At 40.3% G+C, this 24,987-nt stretch overlaps 1 protein-coding gene across 2 annotated transcripts in view; it reads right to left on the bottom strand.

Annotated features, from left to right (window-relative positions):
• Nucleotides 1-7,506: 7,506 nt before the first annotated feature.
• LOC124544807 (calcium/calmodulin-dependent protein kinase kinase 1) overlaps nucleotides 7,507-24,987 on the bottom strand; it is a 1,492,928-nt gene continuing 1,475,447 nt past the window's right edge. For both annotated transcript variants that reach the window (XM_047123492.1, XM_047123493.1), the window contains 4 exons: nucleotides 16,328-16,543; nucleotides 13,987-14,154; nucleotides 12,111-12,244; nucleotides 7,507-10,956 (listed from right to left, as the gene is read on the bottom strand). In XM_047123492.1, coding sequence (XP_046979448.1) covers nucleotides 10,842-10,956; nucleotides 12,111-12,244; nucleotides 13,987-14,154; nucleotides 16,328-16,543 — 633 coding nt within the window. In that variant the 3' untranslated portion in view covers nucleotides 7,507-10,841. The remainder of the gene's footprint in view (nucleotides 10,957-12,110; nucleotides 12,245-13,986; nucleotides 14,155-16,327; nucleotides 16,544-24,987) is intronic.

The raw sequence follows: 24,987 nt of genomic DNA, 5'->3' as shown, positions 1-24,987 counted from the left end.
CCAATTGTCCCATCAGCTTTTTGTCACAGACATTAAACCCAGCCCCTCTTATCTAATTGACTCAGGTTTGGATATCACTGCATTGCTTGTTAGAAGCTGTGATGTAAAGCTGCTCACAGCAGGAAACCAAATTTCAATAATGACTTATTGAAAATGCCAAAGAGATGTAGACCTTAATTTCCAAGAACGTTTACAATGGAGTTCCATAATTTTCAATGTGTCAGATGCAATACTGGTTGTGCATTTCTTGTTTCATTATGCAGTTGAAGTAGCTACAGGTTCGTTAAGCATCAACCGGGGTACACAGTGCAGAGAAGGCAACCTTGGATGATGTTCTTGGCCTGCATTCGATGACAGACCGTGGGTGATGCCACACATAGCAAACTGTGAATAAGTGTCATGTGCACAGAAAGCTAAGCACAACACAGTCCATCACGTCAGGACTACAACCAGTCAACTACGGTCTTAGAGCCTGCATTTGTTAGCTCCTCATTGTTTCACCACAGCAAAGGCAGAATTCAAAGAACTATTGTATTCAGGAATCACCTGTAGATCCAGTAGCCCATGGTCATCAACACTTCATCTAATAAAGAAGAAAGATAGGACTTGGAGACCACTGGGCACTCAATACCCACACCATTCCTGATCATTATCCAATACCGTATATTAGGGATTTTATGCACACACTGGCAAGTGCGACCATTTTAAGTGTCATTGACTGCTGGAGGGCATGTCATGGGATACTGGCCACACCTGCTGATACGCAGAAGACAGCTGTCATGACACCATGTAGCTTATTCAAATACCTCCATATGCTGTTTGGTTAGAAAAATGCAGCACAAATTTAGCAATGGTTTCTCAATGAAGTACTCAGAGGTTTACTGTACTGCTTCACATACCTTGACAACATCCTCATCTTTTTGGTATCTGAGAAGTTGAATGAACTGCACCTAAGTACTGTATAACAATGCACTGATGAATGTGGCATTTTGGTCAATGAATCAAAAATGTTTACTTTGACAAATGCAGGTGCCATTCCTGGGCTACTCAGTGACAGGAGCTGTTATCAGCCCACTGCAAGATAAACATGCTGTTATCGAAGAGATGGCACACCTCATTGATTATCACCAATTACACCAGTTTCTTGGAGCAGTTAATTTCTACAGACATCTGCCTAATGTGGTGGCCATCCAGGCACCATTAACATCAGCACTATCCACCAAGGACACAGTGAACAAACGACCTTTGCAGTAGACACCAGAGATGTTGATGGCATTTGATAAGGTCAATACATGCATACATCAGGCAACCATGTTGGCACACACGGTTCCTCAGATGTGACTGGCAATTGCTGTGGATGCTAGCTAGCAAGCCATTGGGGCAACTCTACACCAGTATGTTGAAGGCCACCTGGCAGCACCTGGGCTTCTTATAAGCTTATATCATCACAAATTAAATAGAATGCTTATGATAGGGAATTGTTGGAAATTTATGAAGCTGTCAGATACTTCTGGCCAAAAGTGAAAGCCAGATCATTTATGGTTTTCGCAGACCACAAGTCAATTACTTTTTCCTTCAATAGATACAAGGATGGCTGCTCACTGCAACAATTTAGACAACTTGAATTCATTGCACGGTTCACAAAAGGCCTGCAGCATATGAAAGGAGCTGAGAACATTGTGGCTAATTTCCTTAGAACTGATCTCTCAGACTGTTGACTACAAGGAGTTAGATTCTGTGCAAGAGACAGACCAATAACTCACTGAATTCCATTGCGATAGCACTTTAGGTTATGTCTGCAGCAAATACAGGCTGCTGGTGAACATTTCTGAGTTTTGTGGCATGTATCACAGGGAAAATCAAGACTTTTTGTACCTGAGTAATTGCGAATAATTATTTGACAGCAAGCGTGGGCTGGCTCATCTGAGAACAAATGCCAGCATCAAACTGATGACAGACAGAGTTGTGTGGCATAACATAAAGAAGAACTACTATAGTTGTGCAAAAATGTGCTTAGATTGTCAGAGTGCCAAAGTTTGATGACAAGTGCACAAAGGAGTAGGACATCATTAGACCTCTACTCCCATCGAAAGGATATTGTTATCTCCTCAATGCACTGGACCACTTCACCAGATGCACAGAATCAATTCCATTATTGGACATTCCTGTGTAAATTGTGGCATGGGTGTTTCTTTCATCATTGACTGCATGTTTCAGCTGCCCTTTATACATCAGCAGGGGCATCAACTCAAATCTACACTGTTCTCAGAAATGGCCAACCTCTGTGGTTTTCACCATCACCACACCACATATTATCACCCAACAAGCTATGGAATGATGGAATGCTGGCATAGTACATTACAAGCTGCACTAATGTGCCATGCACAGTCTTTGTTGTCAGCTTTTCCACTGGTTTTGTCAGGCCTTTGCACAGTATTAAAAGTGGATTTAGCAGCATCCACTGTAGAACTCATTTCGGTGAACCTTTATGACTGCCCACAGAATTCTTTACTGATCAATGACAGACCAAATTGCCTGATGTACTGTAAATGGTGTATGAGGATATGGACAGACTTCACCCAATTGCTGTCTTGTGACATGGGGCAGTAACTATGTTCATACACAAAGATCTATGGTCATGTGTACATGTGATGCTATGGACAGACACTGTCAAGTCACCATTAGAGATGCCATATTCTGTGCCCTACAGAACACTCCCCTGGGACAAACATACCTTGCATATAGATCAAAATTGGAAGAGCTAAGTAATATCATTGGAATGGGTCAAACCTACTCATATGTTACTGACTGAAGAGGACATACACACTGAATGCAAAGTGTCACCTTCCACACTACTGGATATGGACGATGCTATCTTGGCACCACAAGAGAAAGTGTACCATCACTGCCAACACAAGAGGCTGGAGAAGTTAAAGCAATGCCTCCAGTACACATGAGAGCTGGACGTCAGGTGAAACATAAATACCCTTCATTCCCAGATCTCCACTCTGCTTGGGGGAGAGTGTTCTATGTGGGGTCACCAGAAGAACGTCTGTGAGTGCACAATGAGGTGCAGCACTATTCTGTGGTGACAAGTGCAAGAACAGGGTTCTTTCCTATTTGATTTTTATTACTGTTCTTTGTATTGACTTAGATTTTTCACATGATTGGTGTTTGAGCTAAAAAACTTATTGCCTGACTACTTCATTGGATGTCTTTAGCAGACAGAGATAAGCTGTAGTTGGCTAAGTGATTAACCAGTCTTCTGGGCTCTGCTAGTTGCTCTTCTAGTGTCTAGCACCATTTTGTAATTTGGTTTAATGACAGTTTTGAAATGATGACAGCAAAATTGCAGTGATTACTTTGAGAGCTCTCCATATTTGTTGACACACATAATATTGGGATGTCAGCTTGTAAATAATGTTTCATACAGTTTATTCATGACAAGGTAGCATTTACATTGCATTATGACTAATTTGACAGTGGCTACATGTTGTTTTCTTCATGAAGATGAATTAAGGGCAAACACAAAGAAGTTTCTCAATGGTACCTACTGACTAACATGTTACATGATGTTAATGAAATGAATGCAAACTATGGATCAATTCAAAGAAATTTATAAAAATATTTGCACTTTGATATCACATTATTGTTCACAGTTTGATTATCAGGTGCAACCTGACTGAGATATTGTCCTCCACAACTATTTATAGGAAAGCATATGAATACAATTTGAAATTTGTTATTATGTTTTGCTTTACAAAATGGTTCAAATGGCTCTGAGCACCATGGGACTTAACTTCTGAGGTCATCAGTCCCCTAGAACTTAGAAATACTTAAACCTATGTAACCTAAGGACATCATGCACATCCATGCCCGAGGCAGGATTCGAACCTGCGACCTAGAACTGCTCAGCCACTCCGGCCGGCTTTTGCTTTACATGTGTGGATACACATTAGTGGATACAGAATTACAGTGACCCAAGGAGTAATCTGTTTTAACTATGGTTTGGATGAATGGAGAATTGACAATGGACTATATTATGAACAATATGTATACTCCTACAGGGATTCACAATTTCCACCAAAAATGGGTAACATATGGAATTTGCCAGACTTAAGCAAACTAACACTATTTTTAAATGAAAGTGGGATTTATTTATTTACTTATTTATCTCTTGTTCCGGTGATCCATGTTGTGACACTATCACAGGATATGAAACGTGTCAATTTTACAAGCTTTTGACCAGAATTTATGGTAATACATAAAACAAAAAAAAACCAGTAAACAGTAACTTAGGTCCCACTACGAAAAATACATTTTAGAGATACAATTTTTGCAATCAGAAAAATTAGGGCTACAATAGAATTTTGAAAATAATGACCAGTTAAAAATGGAATATTCTGTAAAATGAGACCTTTCGTTATGGGTAGCTTTTGAAACATGGCAGTTTTTGAAAAATTAAAATGTATTCTGAAAAGACTGAACTTAATAGCTTTCATAAGTGTTGCTTCAGTCAGAGCCACTGATTTTCTCATTCCACATTCTATCTACATGTGTTGGCACCAGTCTGTGAATTATGGAAATATTCTCATAAAAATTATATTTAAATGGATTTGTTGAGCTATAAGCATCAGTATTCATGCAATTACTCTGTGAACAATAAAATATCACAAGCAGAAGATGAAACTTCTAATTGTTGGATTAATCAAAATATTTTATGCATTTGCATCAAGAAAAATAACAATTTTTATTGAGAAACAGGTCAGAAAATTATTACTTTTCTTTGTATTGACTTAGATTTTTCAGATGATTCATGTTTGAGCTAAAAATGTTCTTGTGTCACTAGTTCATTGGCTCTCTTTAGCAGACAGAGATAAGCTGTAGTTGGCTGAATGACCGACCAGTGTCTGTTGGATTCTGATAGTTGCTCTTGTAGTGTCTGGCATCTTCTTGTAATTTGGTTTAGTGACAGTCTTGAATGATGACAGCAAAACTGCAGTGGTTACTTTGAGAGCTTTCCATAATTGGTGACACACATAATATTGGGATGATCAGCTTGTAAATAATGTGTGATACAGTTTATTCACGATAAGTTAGCGTTTACATTGCATTATGACTAATTTGACAGTGGTTGCATGTTGTTATCTTCCTGAAGATTGATACTGAAGAGATGAATGACTTTACTACAAAAACAAAGCATAAGATCTCTAGTTTTAATGACTCTTGAATTCACAACATAGATCAGACCATGCAGCAAAAGGAATGCAAGATGAAAGGCTGCTTTAAATGAAAAGGGGTTAAACCATACAGAGGCAACTGTGCAGTCTGTGATTGTACTAAGACATTCACGCAGAATAATGCCTGTAATCAATCTGCGTGGTTGACTGTTAACTGTGCAATATTGACCAAACATTTTGGACCATGTGCAAATTGGTCAATGTTTTACATAGACTGTATTGTTGTAGTATCTTCAAAATCAGGGAAAATGATGAATGAGGATAGTGTACTTTTTGATTTTCCACACTTCCCTTCTGCTCTGCAGGAACAAATTCTTGCCTCTTCTTTTGGTCAGGACATAACAGTCCTCAGTCATTAACTGCACCTTTGCAAAGAATTAGGGATACCTCAGATTCCTCCTAGTATGAAAAATGTACTCCAGTCATTAAATGGAGAATATTTCCATTAGTTGAAGGCATCTTTAAAAAACAATAAAGGAGAACAATTTTATTAATGAACGGATCACTGCAGTTTCCAGTATAGCATCACAATGATATTCTCAAGTTGAAATCAATAGTAAACTGCCAATTTTACTCTCCTTCAGTTTAAATCACTAGTAAACTGTTAGTTTTACCCTTATTAGTTTCTAAATCTTATCAGGTATGTATGGATCTTCTTAAAATAAACACTAGTATTAGTGCAAATTAACAGATAAAATTTAGCATGTGGATTTAACTGATGTTAACCACATTAGAGAAAAGGGCACACTTAGCAGGTTTTGGCATGAAAAGTCTGACCATTTCCTTGTGAGTGGAAGACAAATGCTTTTGCTTTGCTCATTAGACTGTGCATCAATGTCTTGAATTTAAAAATAAATTAAACCTCTTTACATTTTGTTCCTGAGCACTATAGATGGTAACTGTACAGTGGATGGTTCTCTATAAGAACAGTAAGATATTTGCTTGCATCATGATACACTATCCTGAATCCTCTCATTCATACAGAAAAAACACAATACTAAATTTTATAAGTACTCACTACTGTCACATGACACACACACACACACACACACACACAGACACACACACACACACACAGACACACACACACACACACACACACACGCACACACACACACTCACATCCACACGCTACTTGATTACTAATTCAACATATCGTATAATGGTCTAACAAAAATGGCAACAGGTATATCTGCTCAGAACTTGTCAAAGAATAATGCATGATATCTGCAAACCTCCAATATTAATCAATGAAGGAGCTGTAGTTTAATTAGTTGAGAAAAGGAAACAAACATCCAAAAAGAAAAATGATACTTTCCACTCTTTCTCAATTGGCTCATTCAGTTTTCAATACACAAAATGGAAGCCCTCTGCTATTTAGTGGCTAGTGGGCATATGGCACAATGGTTAGTACACTGGATTTCCATTCAGGAAGATAACAGTTCAGATCCCATCTGGTCATCCAGATTTAGTTTTTCAGCAATGTCCCTAAATTGCTCCAGACAAATGTATGAATGGTTCCTTCAAAATGTTATGTTTGATTCCCATCACTCTCCTTGCCTAATCTGAGGTTTGTCCTTCGTCTCTTGGTCTTCCACCCTTCCTTCCTTGTCAAGTGGTGACAGCAAATATTTACTTCATCTTCTGCTGTAGACGTAGTAGGAGCGTAAAAGTATTCAAGATACCTATTATTCTCTACTCACTCTCTCTCATCATCATCATCACATTGACTTATTAAATTGAATTCTTTTTTCTACAGTAGTGAGAGTAGAGTATGGCAATTTTGTTGAGTATGTGTTGTAGTTGTTGACAAGTAGTATACTTATATTTCTGCAGGTATGATGTCATGATCAGAGTAATCTGTAGTGCAGTGGCTCTATGTAGGTATATGTTAGCAAATCTAGTATGTTTCATTCAATATAAGCTCTAGGATCTTCAGATGTCTGTTCACAAAGTGGTGGTGAGTCTGGGTATTTTAATAACTCCATAGTTAAATGAATCCAGTGTTTGTGCTTGTGTAGGTACCTATGTCTTCCACCAACAAACCCAAGTTTTGATCATACTAAAAATGTGGTAATCTTCAACTTGGTATTATTAGTGCATATTTGAATATGTCATTTATTTTAAACTGTTTCCCATTAACTGTCTTACATTTGAGTTACTGATAAGCTCATCTGGGCTTAAAATGAAGCTGAGGAAAGTTAAATTTGTCCATGAAGTTGTTTCACTGTGTATCAAGAAGGAAATTGGAAAATGCACAGAATTATTAACAATGAAAATGCAGAGATATTTATTGATTTTTATAAATATGCAAAATGTTGTAAACATTTATTGATGACTAGGATAAAAAATGCTATAAAACATCTAGACAGTGATTGTCTAATATTACAGATGTTTATTAGAAACATGTGCATGAAAAAAGAACAGTGCACGAACATTTATGTACACAGATACTGCTTAAAGTCCAAAAGACATAAGAAGTGAGAGCAATACATGTAGCTGAGAATCATTGTTTCCTTTTTCCAGTGGCACACTCCACAAAACAGTTACATTTTATTTTGTACCTAATTATGAACAAGAACAAGAAGGTGTGTGAGGCAGCCACTGACATCATTAATCACAGGACTGAAAGACATAGTAGCACATTTAAACAATGACAGAAGTTGTTATTTTAGAGGCAAATATAAAGGTTTCGAGATAAGCTGAGACAGCACAAGAATATTTACCGATTCGAATGAGATGTGGTTACATATATAATGCATGCTTTGAGTTATGCAGATGTAGTAAAATAATCAGTTTGCACTAAAAGAAATAATGGTGACAAACAGAGAAATTTTAAAATATTTGCTTGGTTTATCTGCTGCAGATATGAGATAACACTTTAGAAATTGAAAGCACCTTTATTTTTAAAAAAATGCCAGTTTGTGGCTACATTACAGAACATGTTGAAAATATATATATTTTAAAAGTTAATTTCCTCTTGCTTGAAATGCATTCACCACTGAAAACATTCAATTGTGCGTGTAGTTAAAAATAAATATAAACTGTTCTAAAGTGCAAAGATTAATTCCGTGCTTATTTAACAATCCTTAATGAGTCAAATTTTATAATAGCACATATTAATGGGAAAATTATGAGAAGAATTAACAAGAGGCTTACTGTTTCACATAAAACCATATCTCTGTATCATTCTTTCCCTATTAACAAACCTGGAGAAAAGTCTCCTAAGATTAAATTTGTATCCATCATCTCTGTGTCTGCGAGATGAAAAGCATATTGTTATAGTCTCTCAGATACCAATCACATATTTAGTGCTGTAGAATTGCACTGAAATTCAGACACATCTATCATTCAAAATAAAATTTCTACCTTGGTCCTTATGTTTTGAAAACACACCTCGTACCTTTTATGTGCAGTTTGACTCTTGTTATGCCTTCCAACAATATGGATAAATTGAAATGTGCGTAACAATTTCTAACTGCTTATAACTTCAGTATTAACAATAGAAATGGAAGATCAACACTGGAAATACCACTGACAAAGGCTTTTAGCAGCATGCAGTATACCTTTATTTCATTGCAGAGCCATAACTTTTGTATAATGTTCTTATATTCTGGTCCCCAATTAATACCACCAGTTTTATTTATTTTTTGCAAACATTAAAAAATTGTTCCATATAGCTTGTATGCTTCGATATTAATTTCAATTCCCTGTTATTTTTACTTGTCAGTAGAACAACAATGAGCACATAATATACCACTGATTATATTTCAGCAAGTTTGGATCCTTAGATAAATGTCTGTTCTTTATTGCTAACATAACACAAGCACCAGAGCTGCTCAACAGTTCCAGTTTCAAATACTGCAAACTACCATTTTTATATAACTTTATCACAGCAGTATAAAGTCTCTGTGGAGGTCCCATTAACAATTTATGATTTTCATTCCTTCTTGTCATTAACAGCTGCATGATCTAAGACAAAAACTAAGAAATTCAATTATATTACATACTTTCCTTTGGATCAGTTTTAAAAATATAAAAAACCACAGTAAGTGTCTACAAATATACCTTGAAGACCTGCTTATGGACAACCCTTTTAGCTAAATTTTTGATTGAAATCAGTTAGTGATTTGGCACTGCTGATTTGTTTCATTGTCAACATAAATGTAAAGGTTGTAATTGGTGCTTTATTGTGGAAATGAGCATTTGTTGTACAGAAAAGTAAGGATGACAGAAAAAATACATGAGATTTAAGACATCTGTTTTCTGGTCGAGTGTACAATTTCCACCCAGCAATAGCTTTAGCTGTGCTTCACAATGTCAACTCGCCTTCACCTATAGTTGGCAAGAAAATTTCCAAGCACCCATGGGCTCAACTAAGAACATTGTAGCTTGCATAGTGTCTGCATATAGTAATTTTGAAATGTCAATGAACTCTTGTTAGTTTTGATGGCAATTATTTTATTTGCGATTGTGACATCAGATTCATTACAGCAAGGCACTGCACACCCATTGTGACTGAAAAGGATTCAGATCAAATTTTAGCACAATGCAGAACATTTTGAAATCAACTCAAGATTTTTCTACAAGGATTGCTGTAGTTAAATTTCCATGAAGATAGATCACCTCCCCTTCTCCCAATACCAAAGAGGAACAAGTTACATCTTGAAGATGTCTCTTATAAGGGTGAATTTTGATGCACCATAAAAGTATGTAAATGTCCAAACATCATAATTTGTGCTGAAAACATTCTGAGATACAGAATACCAAATAATAAACACAATGGACAGGCAGTAATATAGGAGAAATTTGTGGTGAAAAAAAAGGAAATAAATTTGCATCTTTTTAGGGTACCAGTGCATATATTAAGAACCAGCTCATTTTTAATGAAATGATCTACCTGATGTCAGTTCTAAGCCATGTCCTTTTCAAGAGCCTCCTTTTCAGCCGTTGCAGCCCTTTACCTCTCTCTTTCTTGAGAGTTTTAACTTACATTAATTTCTTTCTCACAAAATTGAAGATGGAAGCAGCCCATTTCACACAGTTTACAGTTCTCCTATGGTTCTGCAACTTGTTGGGAAAATGATCTAGACTACACACTCTTTCTGTGAAGCAAATATTGACAGCAAAAAGCTATATAGTCAAAATACATTTCACTGTTAAGTTGCAGCTTAGGAAACATCTGTCTATTGCATGGTACATACTTCACCGCATCAGAATCTAAATATATGACAAAAGTGGTTCATAATGTAATCTGGTTCTGATCACCTATCAGTATTGTACTGAATGAAATACATCATCTGGCAGCTGACATTATAGTTCCATCAACTATATGTATTGTAAGTTTTGTTGCAAATTAGACAATTGTATAAAATACTTGATGGGTATCACAAGTGCAGAAAAATAATTTTATTAGTACAGATATCAATTAACACGTCAAAAAAGACAATTCCTTGTTGAAAACACCATGGGGTTACCAGGATTAAATGTGCCACACCATTGTGAGGTCTTCCTCACAGCCAAGACTTGGCTAGTCAGCAGCTGCAAGGAGAATGGTCAGGAAGGGCCAGGCAGCTGGCATCAGCTGCCTCAGCCCAGACCTCACCTCTTCTGCTCATCATGTGTACTCTGGGGCACTGAAGGGGGAGTGGTCTCTGGCGGTACCACTGACTCTTTAAGTGAAGGCAGAAGAGGAGCTTCCTGACAAACAAGTTTCCTGCAGAAAGAACATCAATCTATAAGCATTACACTGAAGTAACTTCACAAAAGTTATTATTGTTAATGGAATACAGTTTCACAAGACTCCCACTCCAGGGAAATTTTCATTATTATGAAAGGCACCAGTGAAGTTCTCACTCAAAATGTAAAAGAAAGGTATTATTTTGGTATGAATTGTTTAATTTTTCTCAAAAAAATTTATACACTTTTACATTTGATATTAACTATGTAAACATTTTTTCTGCTCTAATGTCGGTACCTCATATTTTAGTGGTTTTTGAAGGATTTGGCAGTTTCTTGACATGATGAAAATCACTGTTTATACACAGTGTTTGAAATTATGGAATGAATAGAAATTGTTATATGAAAAATTAAGTGAATGAAGGCAATCAGACACTAATTTGATGTTTTTCTCTGCCATAGAGCCAATTGTTTGATGTGAATTTTCGTGATGAAGAATTATGCACCGTTTTTAGTGGTTTTTCCTGATTACACAACTGACTTGTGGCAAGCAAATAGTTGTCTCCATTCACCACTAACTATGCTTCATTATTCTAAAACAGTGGTCATGACATGTCCAGCATAATCTAAAACGTAAGTTGTATCTTTCTTGAATATGTTTCATAAATGAATCACTTTTGTTGGTTTCAGTTCATCTTGCAACATCCAAACAGTGGCAATGGCTAAGTTTCTGGCTTGTGTCAATGTATCCAAGTTTTGTCTCCTCTTACAAGTTATACAAGGATTATGTATTTCATTTCACCAGTTGACAAGAGACTGTTTTTGCACAGCAGCTAAAACTTCATGAACTGCTGTAGTGTGTGTTTCAGAGAGGCCAAGAAATTCCTTAACATGAAATTTGTAGAAGTTTTCTTCCATGTCAAAATAAATAAAAGAGTGAACTAATGCACACAGGGGGAGAGGTGGGGGGTTATAAAAAGCCCCGTAACCTGTTTATGAATACATAACTTCAGGTAAAATCAACATTTGGTGTTTACATGTGCTGTGCTATAAAAATTGCACAAATTTTTATAAATATCTGATTGGCATTCCATGGTATAACACGTCCCATTTCTGTTGATGGCAGTGAGCAGGTCTGTGTACAGATATCTCTAACTACTGATATCTACCAAGAAGAAAACCAAAACTAACCTTTCAGCTGCAACATCGTAGGAGCCTGGTGCAGAATGTGACCGTCCTGACCTCTGGAATTTGTCTGATTTGTCTGAACCAGCAGCTCCCACAGAAGCACCTCCTCTCCGAAGACCTCCACGACCAAATGGATTCTGTAAGTTAACAACAAGGCTTTTAAGACTTCTGACATGTAAGTAAGAACAATTTACTTGCTAAACTATTATATTTGTAAGATTTTACTTGCTAAGCTGTTATATTTGTAGGTTTCAGCTTTCTGTCACTATAAAATTTACTGAACGTGACTGAGATTAATGTTAGTAGAGAAGCATAAATTTCAGTTTATTTTGAGAATGTGAAATAACATATGCAACACATCTAAAAATTTGTGAATCCACCTCATAAAGTTACATACATCATATATCCACCATGCTTCCCCCAGTCAATGCTGTTAGTGAATCATTATGAAAGTATTCAGGTGTAGTTTGTGAGTTGGAATCCATCCTACAAAAAACCATTAACTTCTCTTAACAAAATGTAATACTGTCCTCGATTCCAGAGGATGGTTTGAATGTTGCAGTGCTTTACTAGGCATGGTGTTACTGGAGAAAGTACGCTTAGTTCTTTTCCCTGTCCTAAGGCCTGACTTACCCAGCCAGTTATAGTTGGACCTAGAATTTAATATGGTCTCTAAATCATGGTGCAACTTGGCGTTTTTCATATTAATGAGCCATAGATGAAAGAAGCAACAAGCTACAATAGATAATTTACACTCAAATGGAGTCAGAAGAAGACTTTCAGATTTGTAGTCGGACACTTAGTTTTATGTGTATCAGCCACTGCCAAGATCATATTCCTTGAACTGATGAAAACAGGAATTCTAAATTATAGTTTTGTGGGGTATCATCACTTCAAATAAGTGGAAATGTCAGATGTCACGCATCTGTTCAATATTTAACATAAATCCAACTTACATTGAGAAGCTAAAGAGTAAAACTTGTATTGACACTGGACTAAGTGCAATTTGTTTAAATAACAATGAAATATTTATTGGATGTTTAAGAAGGCAGACATATTTTTAGAGTCCACATTAGTTGTTATGATTTTCAACGTTGGCACTTGTGACGTAACTTTAAAGTTTCAAAGATGTATGTGGAGCAAATAACCTCAATACATCACAAAGACTATTGAAACTAATGGCCAGTTTTTTTATATCAATTAAATGCATTGTGTGATCTACTGCAAAGATGAGTCTGTGAGCCTGAAGTTTCTAACTATGCAGTTTGGCTTACAATGAATATCAAGAACTAAATTAAGTATTTTGTGTTTGCTGATTTTCTTGAACAGAGACAGAAGCTGTAGTGCTGAACTCACATCAGACTTGATAGTGCATGCTAATGACAGTCAATCATTCAAACATGTGGTAACAACTTCCACACAGATTACGTCTCAGATTTTCATATTTGAAAACATTATTTAATGGTTTAACTACTCTGGATGTGTTAACACGCATGCCTTTGTACCTGTCCCTGTGTGCTCTGAATGTGCCACCAGTCTTTCTACCTGCGTAGACATGTTCAGAGTACCAGGCAGAAGGACTGGTGGTGCGTGTAAACATGTTCAGAGCACACAGGGACAGGTACAAAGGCACACGCATTAACGCGTCCAGAGCAGTTAAAGGGTTAACTATCAAGTGCTGCTCACCCTCTCCAACAAAAGATTTTTGTGAGTTCAATTTGAGCTATATACATAGCTTAGAAGCATTTTTTTTTGGAAAACTCATTCTGTCATTCACTAATGTTGGCCTGATGGACAGTGGCTCATACAACATTTCTATAGCCTTTACTGTTATTCAGACTCAATAAGGAAGCCATAAAAGAATGGAAAGCATACTTGCCTGGAAGGAGTGCTTCTTGAGCATAGTCTTGACAAGGATGAGTGTGTCGAGCCTGGGGATGGACTGCACGACACGCAGTACATCCTCCTCGGTGACCTCGACCAGCTGACAGTTCTCCTCCTCAGTTGGAAGGGGGCTCTTCCCATGTGCTGTCACCCAGGGGTGCTCCTGTTACATCAAGGCTACAAGTTAAAATCAGGTCATAAATGTAAAGTGCAGGAGGCTTACCATATTTCTTGTAATCCTGCTGGCCATATGAATAAATTTGTCAACATAATTATGCATACATATGATAAGGTGGCATGGAAGGATACATCATCTGGTACCAAGTCATTTGGCAGAACTTGCCACAACCAGCTGAAGTTAACTGCAAGCTCTCTTGTGTACCTATTGATGATGAACCTGTGATGTCCAGTTTTCTCCTGGACTGTTATTTGGACTTTTTTTTACCTAGTGTCAGTGTCTGGCTAGCACACACTTGCTACCTGCCTAATGCAGAAATGCTTTCACTTACTGTGCAATCAAAAGCTGTGTTTTCAGAGAACAAACTGAAGATATATGGGTGAACTGAGAGTGTGGCTCATATGTGATTGCTCATCAATTGAACCTACCATCAGTGTTCTCCTGCACTAATTTGTGAGTTATTCAACACACTTCCATAGTACTGTGTTAGATGAGAGGTCTCCACTTCCATAAGTTTCATGTTCATTATTTCCCTTATAGTCAGGAGTTATTACTTTCTGTGATTTATTTGTACATAATTTGTGCTCAGTCAAATCTCTGTTGTGGAAGAAGAACACTTACAACAGCGACAATAAGGACTTTTCTGGAACTGTATTCCACCCTGTGCTGGACTAGTACTTGTCAGGCTACTTTGCTGAGACTTCCAACAAGGAACGACAAGGGGTTTCAAGCTCTGGAAACAACAGCTAAAGTTGCAGCACAAGCTTGTACAGAAGCTGACAGATCCAGCATGTTTAAGAGTGAAAAGTAAAATAAAAAAAAGATAAAAAATTGTAAATACTTGTACCTTTTGCATTATTTGCGAAAGTCAAAAATAAGATGTATGAAGCACATTGTTGTGGTCTTAAGAAAATACAATAACAATATGTAATACAATATAGAAACCATTAATACATAAAGAGCTCGCAAATGCTCACTCATGATTCATAGTGCCTGTACAAAAATGATGTACAAGGAAACAAAACAACACATGTAGACATCATTCCAGAACTGTAGCTAATGAGCTAAAGACATGCATTTGCCTCATGTTGGGGGAAAAGTATGAAACACCAATGCAACAAAACCTTCACACAACTATGATTAAATTAGATTAGTTTTTCGTTCCATAGATCCATGATGAGGAGATGCTCGTGGATGTGGAACATGCCAACCTTTCTTTTTATTTTTTAAAAGCTGAAATAACAAAACTAATAGTATGAGTACATGCAATACATCATTTGTTTCTATTAAAATATTCGTCAATGGAGTAGAAGGAGTTGGCCACTAGTAAGTCTTTCAGGCTCCTTTTAAACTGATCTTTATTTGTAACTAAATTTTTTATGTTTGCTGGGAAATTATTGAAGATGAGTGTTCCTGAGTAGTGGACTCCTATTTGAACTAAGATAAGTGCTTTTAAGTCCTTGTGCAGATCATTTTTGTTCCTGGTATTGTATGTATGAACTGAGCTGTTTGTTGGAAAAGATATATATTATTTAGGACAAATTTCATTAAGGAGTAAATATACTGAGAGCCAGTAGTTAATATACCCAGTTCTTTGAAGAGGTTTCTACAGGACGTCCGTGAATTTACTCCACAAATAAAACGTGTTACACGCTTTTGGACTCTGAAAACTTTTGTTTGACTTGAAGAGTTACCCCAAAATATTATACCATATGACACTATGGAATGAAAGTAGGCAAAGTATGCAAGCTTTTTCATTTTTTTGTCGCCTATGTCTGCTGACACTCGAATTGCAAATACAGATTTGTTAAGGCGTTTCTACAGTTCTATGGTGTGCTCCTCCCAACTGAATTGACGTGAGGCATAAACGAAAATGTAAGTGCATGTAAGCAGCGTTGTAAGTAATAAGCTGCATAAAAACTTAAGGGTAAATAAAATAATACCAAAGACAAGTGGCGCTGCAGAAAGGAAATTTGGGAATTAATATCCAAACAACTGCAGTGAGGTTAGTAGCTTGTTTGCAGGGAACCTGTCAGCAAAAGTGAATAAATGCTATAAATGAGAGAGAGAGAGAGAGAGAGAGAGAGAGGGGGGGGGGGGGGGGAGGGTAGGAGGGAGAGAGGACGAGAGGTATGGGAGCGTTGGGCAGAGTCCTCACCTTGATCTGTGGCAGGGTGATGCGCTGCTCGGGGTCCTTGTGCAGCATGCGGCGGATGAGGTCGGCCAGGTCGGGGCTTATGGCCGGCCTGGGCGGTAGGCGGACGGGCTCCGTCTGGATCTTGCGGTAGAGCGCCACCACGTTGTCGTCCCGCCAAGGCACGTCGCCGAACACAAACGCGTACAGCGTCACACCCATCGACCAGATGTCCACCGCCTGCAAGATCACCACCGCCAACACTGTAAACTGTGGCAAAGCTCGACGGCACCATCTCACCCAGATCCAGACCCTACACACACGCACTGATTTCTTGACCGGTCTACGTTTTCTAATCCAGTGGTCAGACCTGGGAGTCTTTCTGAAAGTAAAGGGTGTCCCATGAAGAATGCAACTATTGAAACGCCCGCCATTTCTGTTCTAGTACGTTGGCAACACTGAATATTGTACGAGTTCCATCTCTGCTGTTAGTAATGGCGCGTTCCACGGCGGATCAATAAATTTCCATGGTGAAAACTTATTAAAAAGATAGAGAATGTCGTGCAAAGACTGTTTCCAAACTCTGGAGAATGTTTGATCAATGCAGTGCAGCGAATAAGTCAGCTGTGATGAGACGTTGGTAAATCTGAGAAAATCGGTTCAGTTGTAGGCATTAAACCACCGCGACGTCGTCGTGTTGGACATCCTACAGTAAACCTCTCCATCGTCTGTGAGACTGTTGCTGTAACTCAGGTGAAATCCAAGGACACTCATACCCATGGCCAAGGGGGGAGGAGGGGGGCCGTCCGCTGTGGCCAAGCGGTTCTAGGCGCTTCAGTCCGGAACCAAGCAGCTGCTAGGCCGCAGGTTCGAATCTTGACTCGGGTATGGATGTGTGTGAATGTCCTTAGGTTAGTTAGGTTTAAATAGTTCTAAGTCTAGGGGACTGATGACCTCAGATGTCAAGTTCCATAGTGCTTTGAACCATGTGGTGGGCGCTGTCCTCCTCTCCCATCCCAGCCGGCCAGTGTGGCCGAGCGGTTTCAGGCGCTACAGTCTAGAACCGCGCGACCGCTACGGTCGCAGGTTCCAATCCTGCCTGGGGCATGGATGTGTGTGATGTCCTTAGGTTAGTTAGGTTTAAGTAGTTCTAAGTTCTAGGGGACTGATGACCTCAGAAGTTAAGTCCCATAATGCTCAGAGCCATTTGAACCATTTTTCTCCCATCCCACTAGCTCTCACGAAACGAAAATATACTGTATTCAGGTGTTTTTCTTTCAAGAAAACGATTTAAAAGTCAGTATTACTCAGGCATGCAACGCAAAATCGGGCATATAAAATGCGGATGCGTGGACTCTGGGACAGCAAAACCACTATGAACGAAACACAGAATAGTGAGTAGTAAAATAAAGTACTCAACTTTGGTTCAAAAATGGTTCAAATGGCTCTGAGTACTATGGGACTTAACTTCTGAGGTCATCAGTCCCCTAGAACTTAGAACTACTTAAACCTAACTAACCTAAGGACATCACACACATCAATGCCAGAAGCAGGATTCGAACCTGCGACTGTAGCAGTCGCGCGATTCCAGACTGTAGCGCCTAGAACCGCTCGGCCACTACGGCCGGCTCAACTTTGGTAACGCTAGTTACAACAGTTGTAGAATGCAGGGTCAGCCTACCTGTTCCAGCGTCAACTACAGTTCAATGACAAAAACTTACACTACTGGCCATTAAAATTGCTACACAAAGAAGAAATGCAAATGATAACCGGGTATTCATTGGACAAATATATTATACTAGAACTGACATGTTATTACATTTTCGCACAATTTGGATGCATAGATCCTGAGAAATCAGTACCCAGAACAACCACCTCTGGTCGTAATAACGGCATTGACACGCCAGGGCATTGTGTCAAACAGAGCTTGTATGGCGTGTACAGGTACAGCTGCCCATGCAGCTTCAACACGATAGCACAATTCATCAAGAGTAGTGACTGGCGTATTGTGACGAACAGGTTGTTCGGCCACCATTGACCAGACGTTTTCAATTGGTAAGAGATCTGGAGAATGTGCTGGTCAGGGCAGAAGTCGAACATTTTCTGTATCCAGAAAGGCCCGTACAGGACCTGCAACATGCGGTCGTGCACCATCGTGCTGAAATGTAGGGTTTCGCAGGGATCGAATGCAGGGTAGAGCTACGGGTCGTAACACATCTGAAATGTAACGTCCAATGTTGAAAGTGCCGTCAATGCGAACAAGGGGTGACCGAGACGTGTAACCAGTGGCACCCCATACCATCACGCCGGGTGATACGCCAGTATGGCGATGACGAATACACGCTTCAATGTGCGTTCACCGATATGTCACCAAATACGGATGCGACCATAATGATGCTGTAAACAGAACTTGGATTCATCCGAAAAAATGACGTTTTTCCATTCGTGCACCCAGGTTCGTCGTAGAGTACACCATCGCAGGTGCTCCTGCCTGTGATGCAGCGTCATGGGTAACCGCAGCCGTGGTCTCCAAGCTGATAGTCCATGCTGCTGCAAACGTCGTGTAGATGGTTGTTGTCTTGCAAACGTCCCCATCTGTTGACTCAGGGATCGAGACGTGGCTGCACGATCCGTTACAGCCATGCGGATAACATGCCTGTCACCTCGACTGTTAATGATACGAGGCCGTTGGGATCCAGCACGGCGTTCCGTATTCGCCTCCTGAAGCCACCCATTCCATATTCTGCTAACACTCAATGGATCTCGACCAACGCGAGCAGAAATGTCGCGATACGATAAACCGCAAGCGCGATAGGGTACAATCCGACCTTTATCAAAGTCGGAAACGTGATGGTACGCATTTCTCCTCCTTACACGAGGCCTCACAACAACGTTTCACTAGGCAACGCCGGTCAAGTGCTGTTTGTGTATGAGAAATCGGTTGGAAACTTTCCTCATGTCATCACGTCGTAGATGTCGCCACCGGCGCCAACCTTGTGTGAATGCCCTGAAAAGCTAATCATTTACATATCAATGCATCTTCTTCCTGTCGGTTAAAGTTCGCGTCTGTAGCACGTCATCTTCGTGGTGTAGCAATTTTAATGGCCAGTAGTGTAATAATGGTTTCTGAAGTAAATCGGAAGAAAACTAATCTTCTGTCTTGATGTACCATTCGAAGAACAGTTTCAAACTAGCAGTACTCCGTTAAATGTGTAGGCAGGCGGTCCCTGTTCATATATGATCATTCTGTTCCTTGTTCTGTTTCTACTGGAGACCAGCCACTGGTTCTTTATCGGCCACTGCTTCTATCTCACTCCGCGATTTGACATGAAGATAGGACGAATGTTCTGCATGAGATCCCAAGAAAGACTTGGACCAACTTATAACTAGCAACTGACACCTCATGCTCTTGCAAGGTTACTTAAGCGGGCGTTGCTCTCCCCAATGACGCTGCCGCTGCCGCTCCAGGGGGAGTGAGTCTCGCGGGTTTGTGCTCAGCGATGTTCCTGCTGCGCACGGACATCCACTGTATTTCTGGTACCAACTGTCGCATAGTCTTCTTGTGTGGCATCTCAATGCACCACACTTACTTCCTGAAATCCTATCGCACAGCTCTGCAGCACTGGTACACATTGCAGCTGTCACTACCACAGTGCGGTAGCACGCCACTGCAACAATTCTCTTTCCGCAGAAAACGAATTACGACAGGATACTTCACTCCATCAATGCTACGCCGTTTTGTTTTGGCTGCTCTAGTGGTGTGCTAAGGTACTGTGGTGGCGACGATTGCAAAGCCTACCAGGACTGAGGACACTTACCTTCAATCAACAAAAAAATTACTTGACTCTAATTTTTCGATGCGATAATTAAAACTTTGTGGTTACACAACTACTGACAGCCTTGAGAGAACCTGACAAAACTCTACCATCTGGTGCGCAAGACGTATGAGACAGGCGAAATACCCTCAGACTTCAAGAAGAATATAATAATTCCAATCCCAAAGAAAGCAGGTGTTGACAGATGTGAAAATTACCAAACTAACAGTTTAATAAGCCACAGCTGCAAAATAATAGCACGAATTTGTTACAGACGAATGGAAAAACTGGTAGAAGCCGACCTCGGGGAAGATCAGTTTGGATTCCGTAGAAATGTTGAAACACGTGAGGCAATACTGACCCTACGACTTATCTTAGAAGCTAGATTAAGGAAAGGCAAACCTATGTTTCTAGCAATTGTAGACTTAGAGAAAGCTTTTGACAACGTTAACTGGAATACTCTCTTTCAAATTCTGAAGGTGGCAGGTGTGAAATACAGGGAGCGAAAGGCTATTTACAATTTGTACAGAAACCAGATGGCAGTTATAATAGTCGAGGGGCATGAAAGGGAAGCAGTGGTTGGGAAGGGAGTGAGACAGGGTTGTAGCCTCTCCCCGATGTTATTCAATCTGTATATTGAACAAGCAGTAAAGGAAACAAAAGAAAAATTCGGAGCAGGTATTAAAATCCACGGAGAAGAAATAAAAACTCTGAGGTTCGCCGATGACATTGTAATTCTGTCAGCGACAGCAAAGGACCTGGAAGAGCAGTTGAAAGGAATGGACAGTGTCTTGAAAGGAGGATGTAAGATGAACATCAACAAAAGCAAAACCAGGATAATGGAATGTAATCGAATTATGTCGGGTGATGCTGAGGGAATCAGTTTAGGAAATGAGGCGCTTAAAGTAGTAAAGGAGTTTTGCTATTTGGGGAGCAAAGTAACTGATGATGGTCGAAGTAGAGAGGATATAAAATGGAGACTGGCAATGGCAAGGAAAGCGTTTCTGAAGAAGAGAAATCTGTTAATATCGAGTATAGATTTAAGTGTCAGGAAGTCATTTCTGAAAGTATTTGTATGGAGTTTAGCCATGTATGGAAGTGAAACATGGACGATAACTAGTTTGGACAAGAAGAGAATAGAAGCTTTCGAAATGTGGTGGTAGAGAAGAATGCTGAAGATGAGATGGGTAGATCACATAACTAATGAGGAGGTATTGAATAGAATTGGAGACGAGGAGTTTGTAGCACAACTTGACTAGAAGAAGGGATCGGTTGGTAGGACATGTTCTGAGGCATCAAGGGATCACCAATTTAGTATTGGAGGGCAGTGTGGAGGGTAAAAATCGTAGAGAGGGACCAAGAGATGAAGACACTAAGCAGATGTAGGTTGCAGTAGGTACTGGGAGATGAAGAAACTTGCACAGGATAGAGTGGCATGAAGAGCTGCATCAAACCAGTCTCAGGACTGAAGACCACAACAACAACATGGTTACACTATAAAATGCGAAGAATGAAACACCATAGGGTGCGCAATACTAAAAGACGAATGTCACTATCGCATGATGTGTCACTGCCAAGTAACACAGCTCGATGAAACTTGGACTATACACAGAAAGAACTGCTTCAGTGAAGTACAGAAGGTAACTGAAATGAATCCGCAATGAGGCGAACAGGAATGACAGTTTTATTCAAAGACAATAATTGCGATGCAGTCACCACGATTTATAATGGTCCATTTGACATTACAAAAGGTGGGACGTGGCTCTCAATAGGGAGTGTGGTCTCCACGGACGACACTGCATGCTTTGCTACGTGCTCCCAGACTGTCCACAAAGTTGATAACCAGTTCTTGTGGTGTGGCTTTCCATTTCTCCACTAGCGCGGTGACATCTGCTGCATGGCCATTGGTGGATGTGGACATGCTGCAACGCTTCTTCCCAACGCATCCCACACGTGATCAATGAGATTTAAGTCGGGGGTGATGAGCAGGCCAATCCATTTACCGAATATCCTCTCGTTCCAATATCTGCTCCACCTGCACTGTTCGACGGCGTCACGCGTCGTCACCCATAAAAAGGAAGTCAGTGTACAACGCACCTCTGAAAAGCTTCACATAAGGGAGGAGTACACTCACAGGAACGTTGAGTGTACCATGTTTAATGATCTCTAAGTTAGTACTCCCATGCAACACTGTTCTTCTCCATCCCGTAAAACTTGGACCACCAGAACTACCATGATCAACAACGTTCCTGGGTGCATTACATGTTGCCACCTCTCGCTATACGACGGGAAGTCCAGCATTGTCGATCACGATCGTTGTGGTGGTACAGGCATCATAGTTTGGGGATCTACGAGGGTCACTCCAAAATAAATGCACACTATATTTTTAAAATCCATCTTTTATTCTACATGTTTGAAAGTTTTACAGTGTGTAGATACATCCTTTAGGAACAATATTTTCATGTCTCCACATAATTTCCATCTCTCTCAACTCCCCTACGCCATCTTGGAACCAGCGCTTGTATACCCGCAGGGTAAAATTCTGGACCAACCTGTTGGAGCGTCTGTTTGGCAGCATGCACAAGGGAATCATATTCAAACCTTGTTCCCCGAAGAGAGTCTTTCAGTTTCCCAAAGAGATTATACATGGAGGCAGGTCAGGACTGTAAGGCGGGTGTTTCAGTGTTGTCCATCCGAGTTTAGTGATCGCTTCCATGGTTTTTTGACTGACATGTGGCCGTGCATTGTCGTGCAACAGCAAAACATCCTGCTTTTGCCGATGTGGTCGAACACGACTCAGTCGAGCTTGAAGTTTCTTCAGTGTCGTCATATATGCATCAGAATTTATGATGGTTCCACTTGGCATGATGTCCACAAGCAAGAGTCCTTCGGAATCGAAAAACACCCTAGCCATAACTTTTCCAGCAGAAGGTGTGGTTTTGATTTTTTTTCCTTGGGTGAATTTGCATGATGCCACTCTATTGATTGCCTCTTCGTCTCTGGTGAAAAATGATGGAGCCATGTTTCATCACCTGTCACAATTCTTCCAAGAAAATCATCTTCACCATTCTCGTACTGTTCCAAAAGTTCGCTGCATACCGTTTTTCTTGTTTCTTTGTGAGCCACTTTCAACATCCTGGGAATCCACCTGGCACAAACCTTTTTTAACGCCAGCACTTTCAGTATTCCTCAAACACTTCCTTCCCCTATCCCAATGCAGCGTGAAAATTCGTTCACTACGATGCATCTGTCAGTAGTCACCAATTCGTTAACTCTCTGCACATTGTCTGGAGTGTATGCAGTACGAGGCTTGCCACTGTGAGGACAATCCTCAATATTGCCGTGCCCGCTTTCATCACGTAACCTGCTTGCCCACCGACTAACTGTACTGCGATCGACAGCAGCATCTCCATACACCTTTTCAAACCTCTTGTGCATGTTTCACACTGTCTCGTTTTCACAGCACAGGAATTCTACGACAGCACGTTGCTTTTGACGAACGTCAAGAGTAGCAGCCAGATGTATCCACACACTAAAACTTCCACACATGCAGAATGAAAACTGTATTTTTACAAAAATAGTGTGCATTTCTTTTGGAGTGACCCTCAAATGTTTGAACACGGTACACTCGCCAGCCAGTGTTACTGTGACACTGTCCTCCTCCTCCATACACGCTTTTCCGGAGGTGCATTTGGCTATGACTTCAGTTTGTGCAAGACAATGGGCAACCGTATCGAACTGCGCAGGTGGAGAAGCTGTTGGAACCAGGGAATGTCTGTTGAATGGCCTAGCCTGCCATTTCCCCGACTTAAACCCCAGTGAGAAAGTGTGGGATGCGTTGGGGGGACCTTTTGCAGCAACTCCACATACACCAATAACAAGCAGTTGTGAACTGTGCAGGTGGAGAAACTCCTTAACAACCTCGTGGCCAGCATGCGAGTATATCGCAGAGCATGCACCGCTTTCGGTGATGACCACGTGCCCTTTTAAGAATCAAGTCCCGTCTACTCTAATGCCCGGAGGACCATCATAAAGTTTGTAACTTCAAAGTAATTATTATCTTACAATTAAAAATTTCTCTCCACAGGAGAGTGTGCGCTGATATGGAGGGTAAGATACGAGCTTCTGGCGAAAGTAAATCTGGGAGGACAGATCGTGAGCTGTGCTTGTGTTGCTCAGTTGGTACTGCACTAGCCTCCTAAAGGCGAAAGTCCCGAGTTCAGTTCTCGGTTCGGTGCTCTGTTTTAATCTGAAAGGAAGTTTAAAAACTGCCATTCCTTTACGTCTAGTTGTGTATTTATTTTTTAGTTATCTTCAGTACTATCCTGTAGCTGTTCTATGTGTGGTCTAAATTTCATCCTAGTACGTGACTTGGCTGTGACAAATTATGCGAAAGCTACGTCCGTACATACCATTGTATTACTGATAAGGCAATATTTTTCGGGCGCTCAGTAACACAGATCATGAGTAGTTTACGGAAGCGATGGGAAAGACCTTCCCGGCTCTCTGTGTGGACCCTTGCAGCAGCGTACCGTACCAGCCGTGGTAAAAAATTGCTGTTTTGAAGAGCGCGCCGCAGCGCGTAGTGTAGAGCAGTCGCCTTCCGTTTCTGGCCGTGGCGCCGCTGTGGCAATCGCAGCTTTGGTGTCTCCCTCTGGAGGGAAAGGGGAGAAGTTGCCTGATCACGTGCATGTAAGGGGCCCTATGAGCTCGGCAGTCGGTCAGTCTGTCAGTCTCAGGGGCGAGTCTGGTCAGTGTGAGCAGTCAGTGTCTGTCTGTCGTCCGGAGTGCTAGTATGTGTTAGGCCGCCATTCTGCTCGAGTTTCTTCAGGCAATGGTCATTGGCGGTTGGATCGATCGGTCGGTCGG

Source organism: Schistocerca americana, chromosome 8 (genome assembly GCF_021461395.2).
Source record: "Schistocerca americana isolate TAMUIC-IGC-003095 chromosome 8, iqSchAmer2.1, whole genome shotgun sequence".
Taxonomy (NCBI): domain Eukaryota; kingdom Metazoa; phylum Arthropoda; class Insecta; order Orthoptera; family Acrididae; genus Schistocerca; species Schistocerca americana.
The sequence above is the reverse complement of the archived record's forward strand: the minus strand, read 5'-3'. Positions and strand labels throughout refer to the sequence as shown.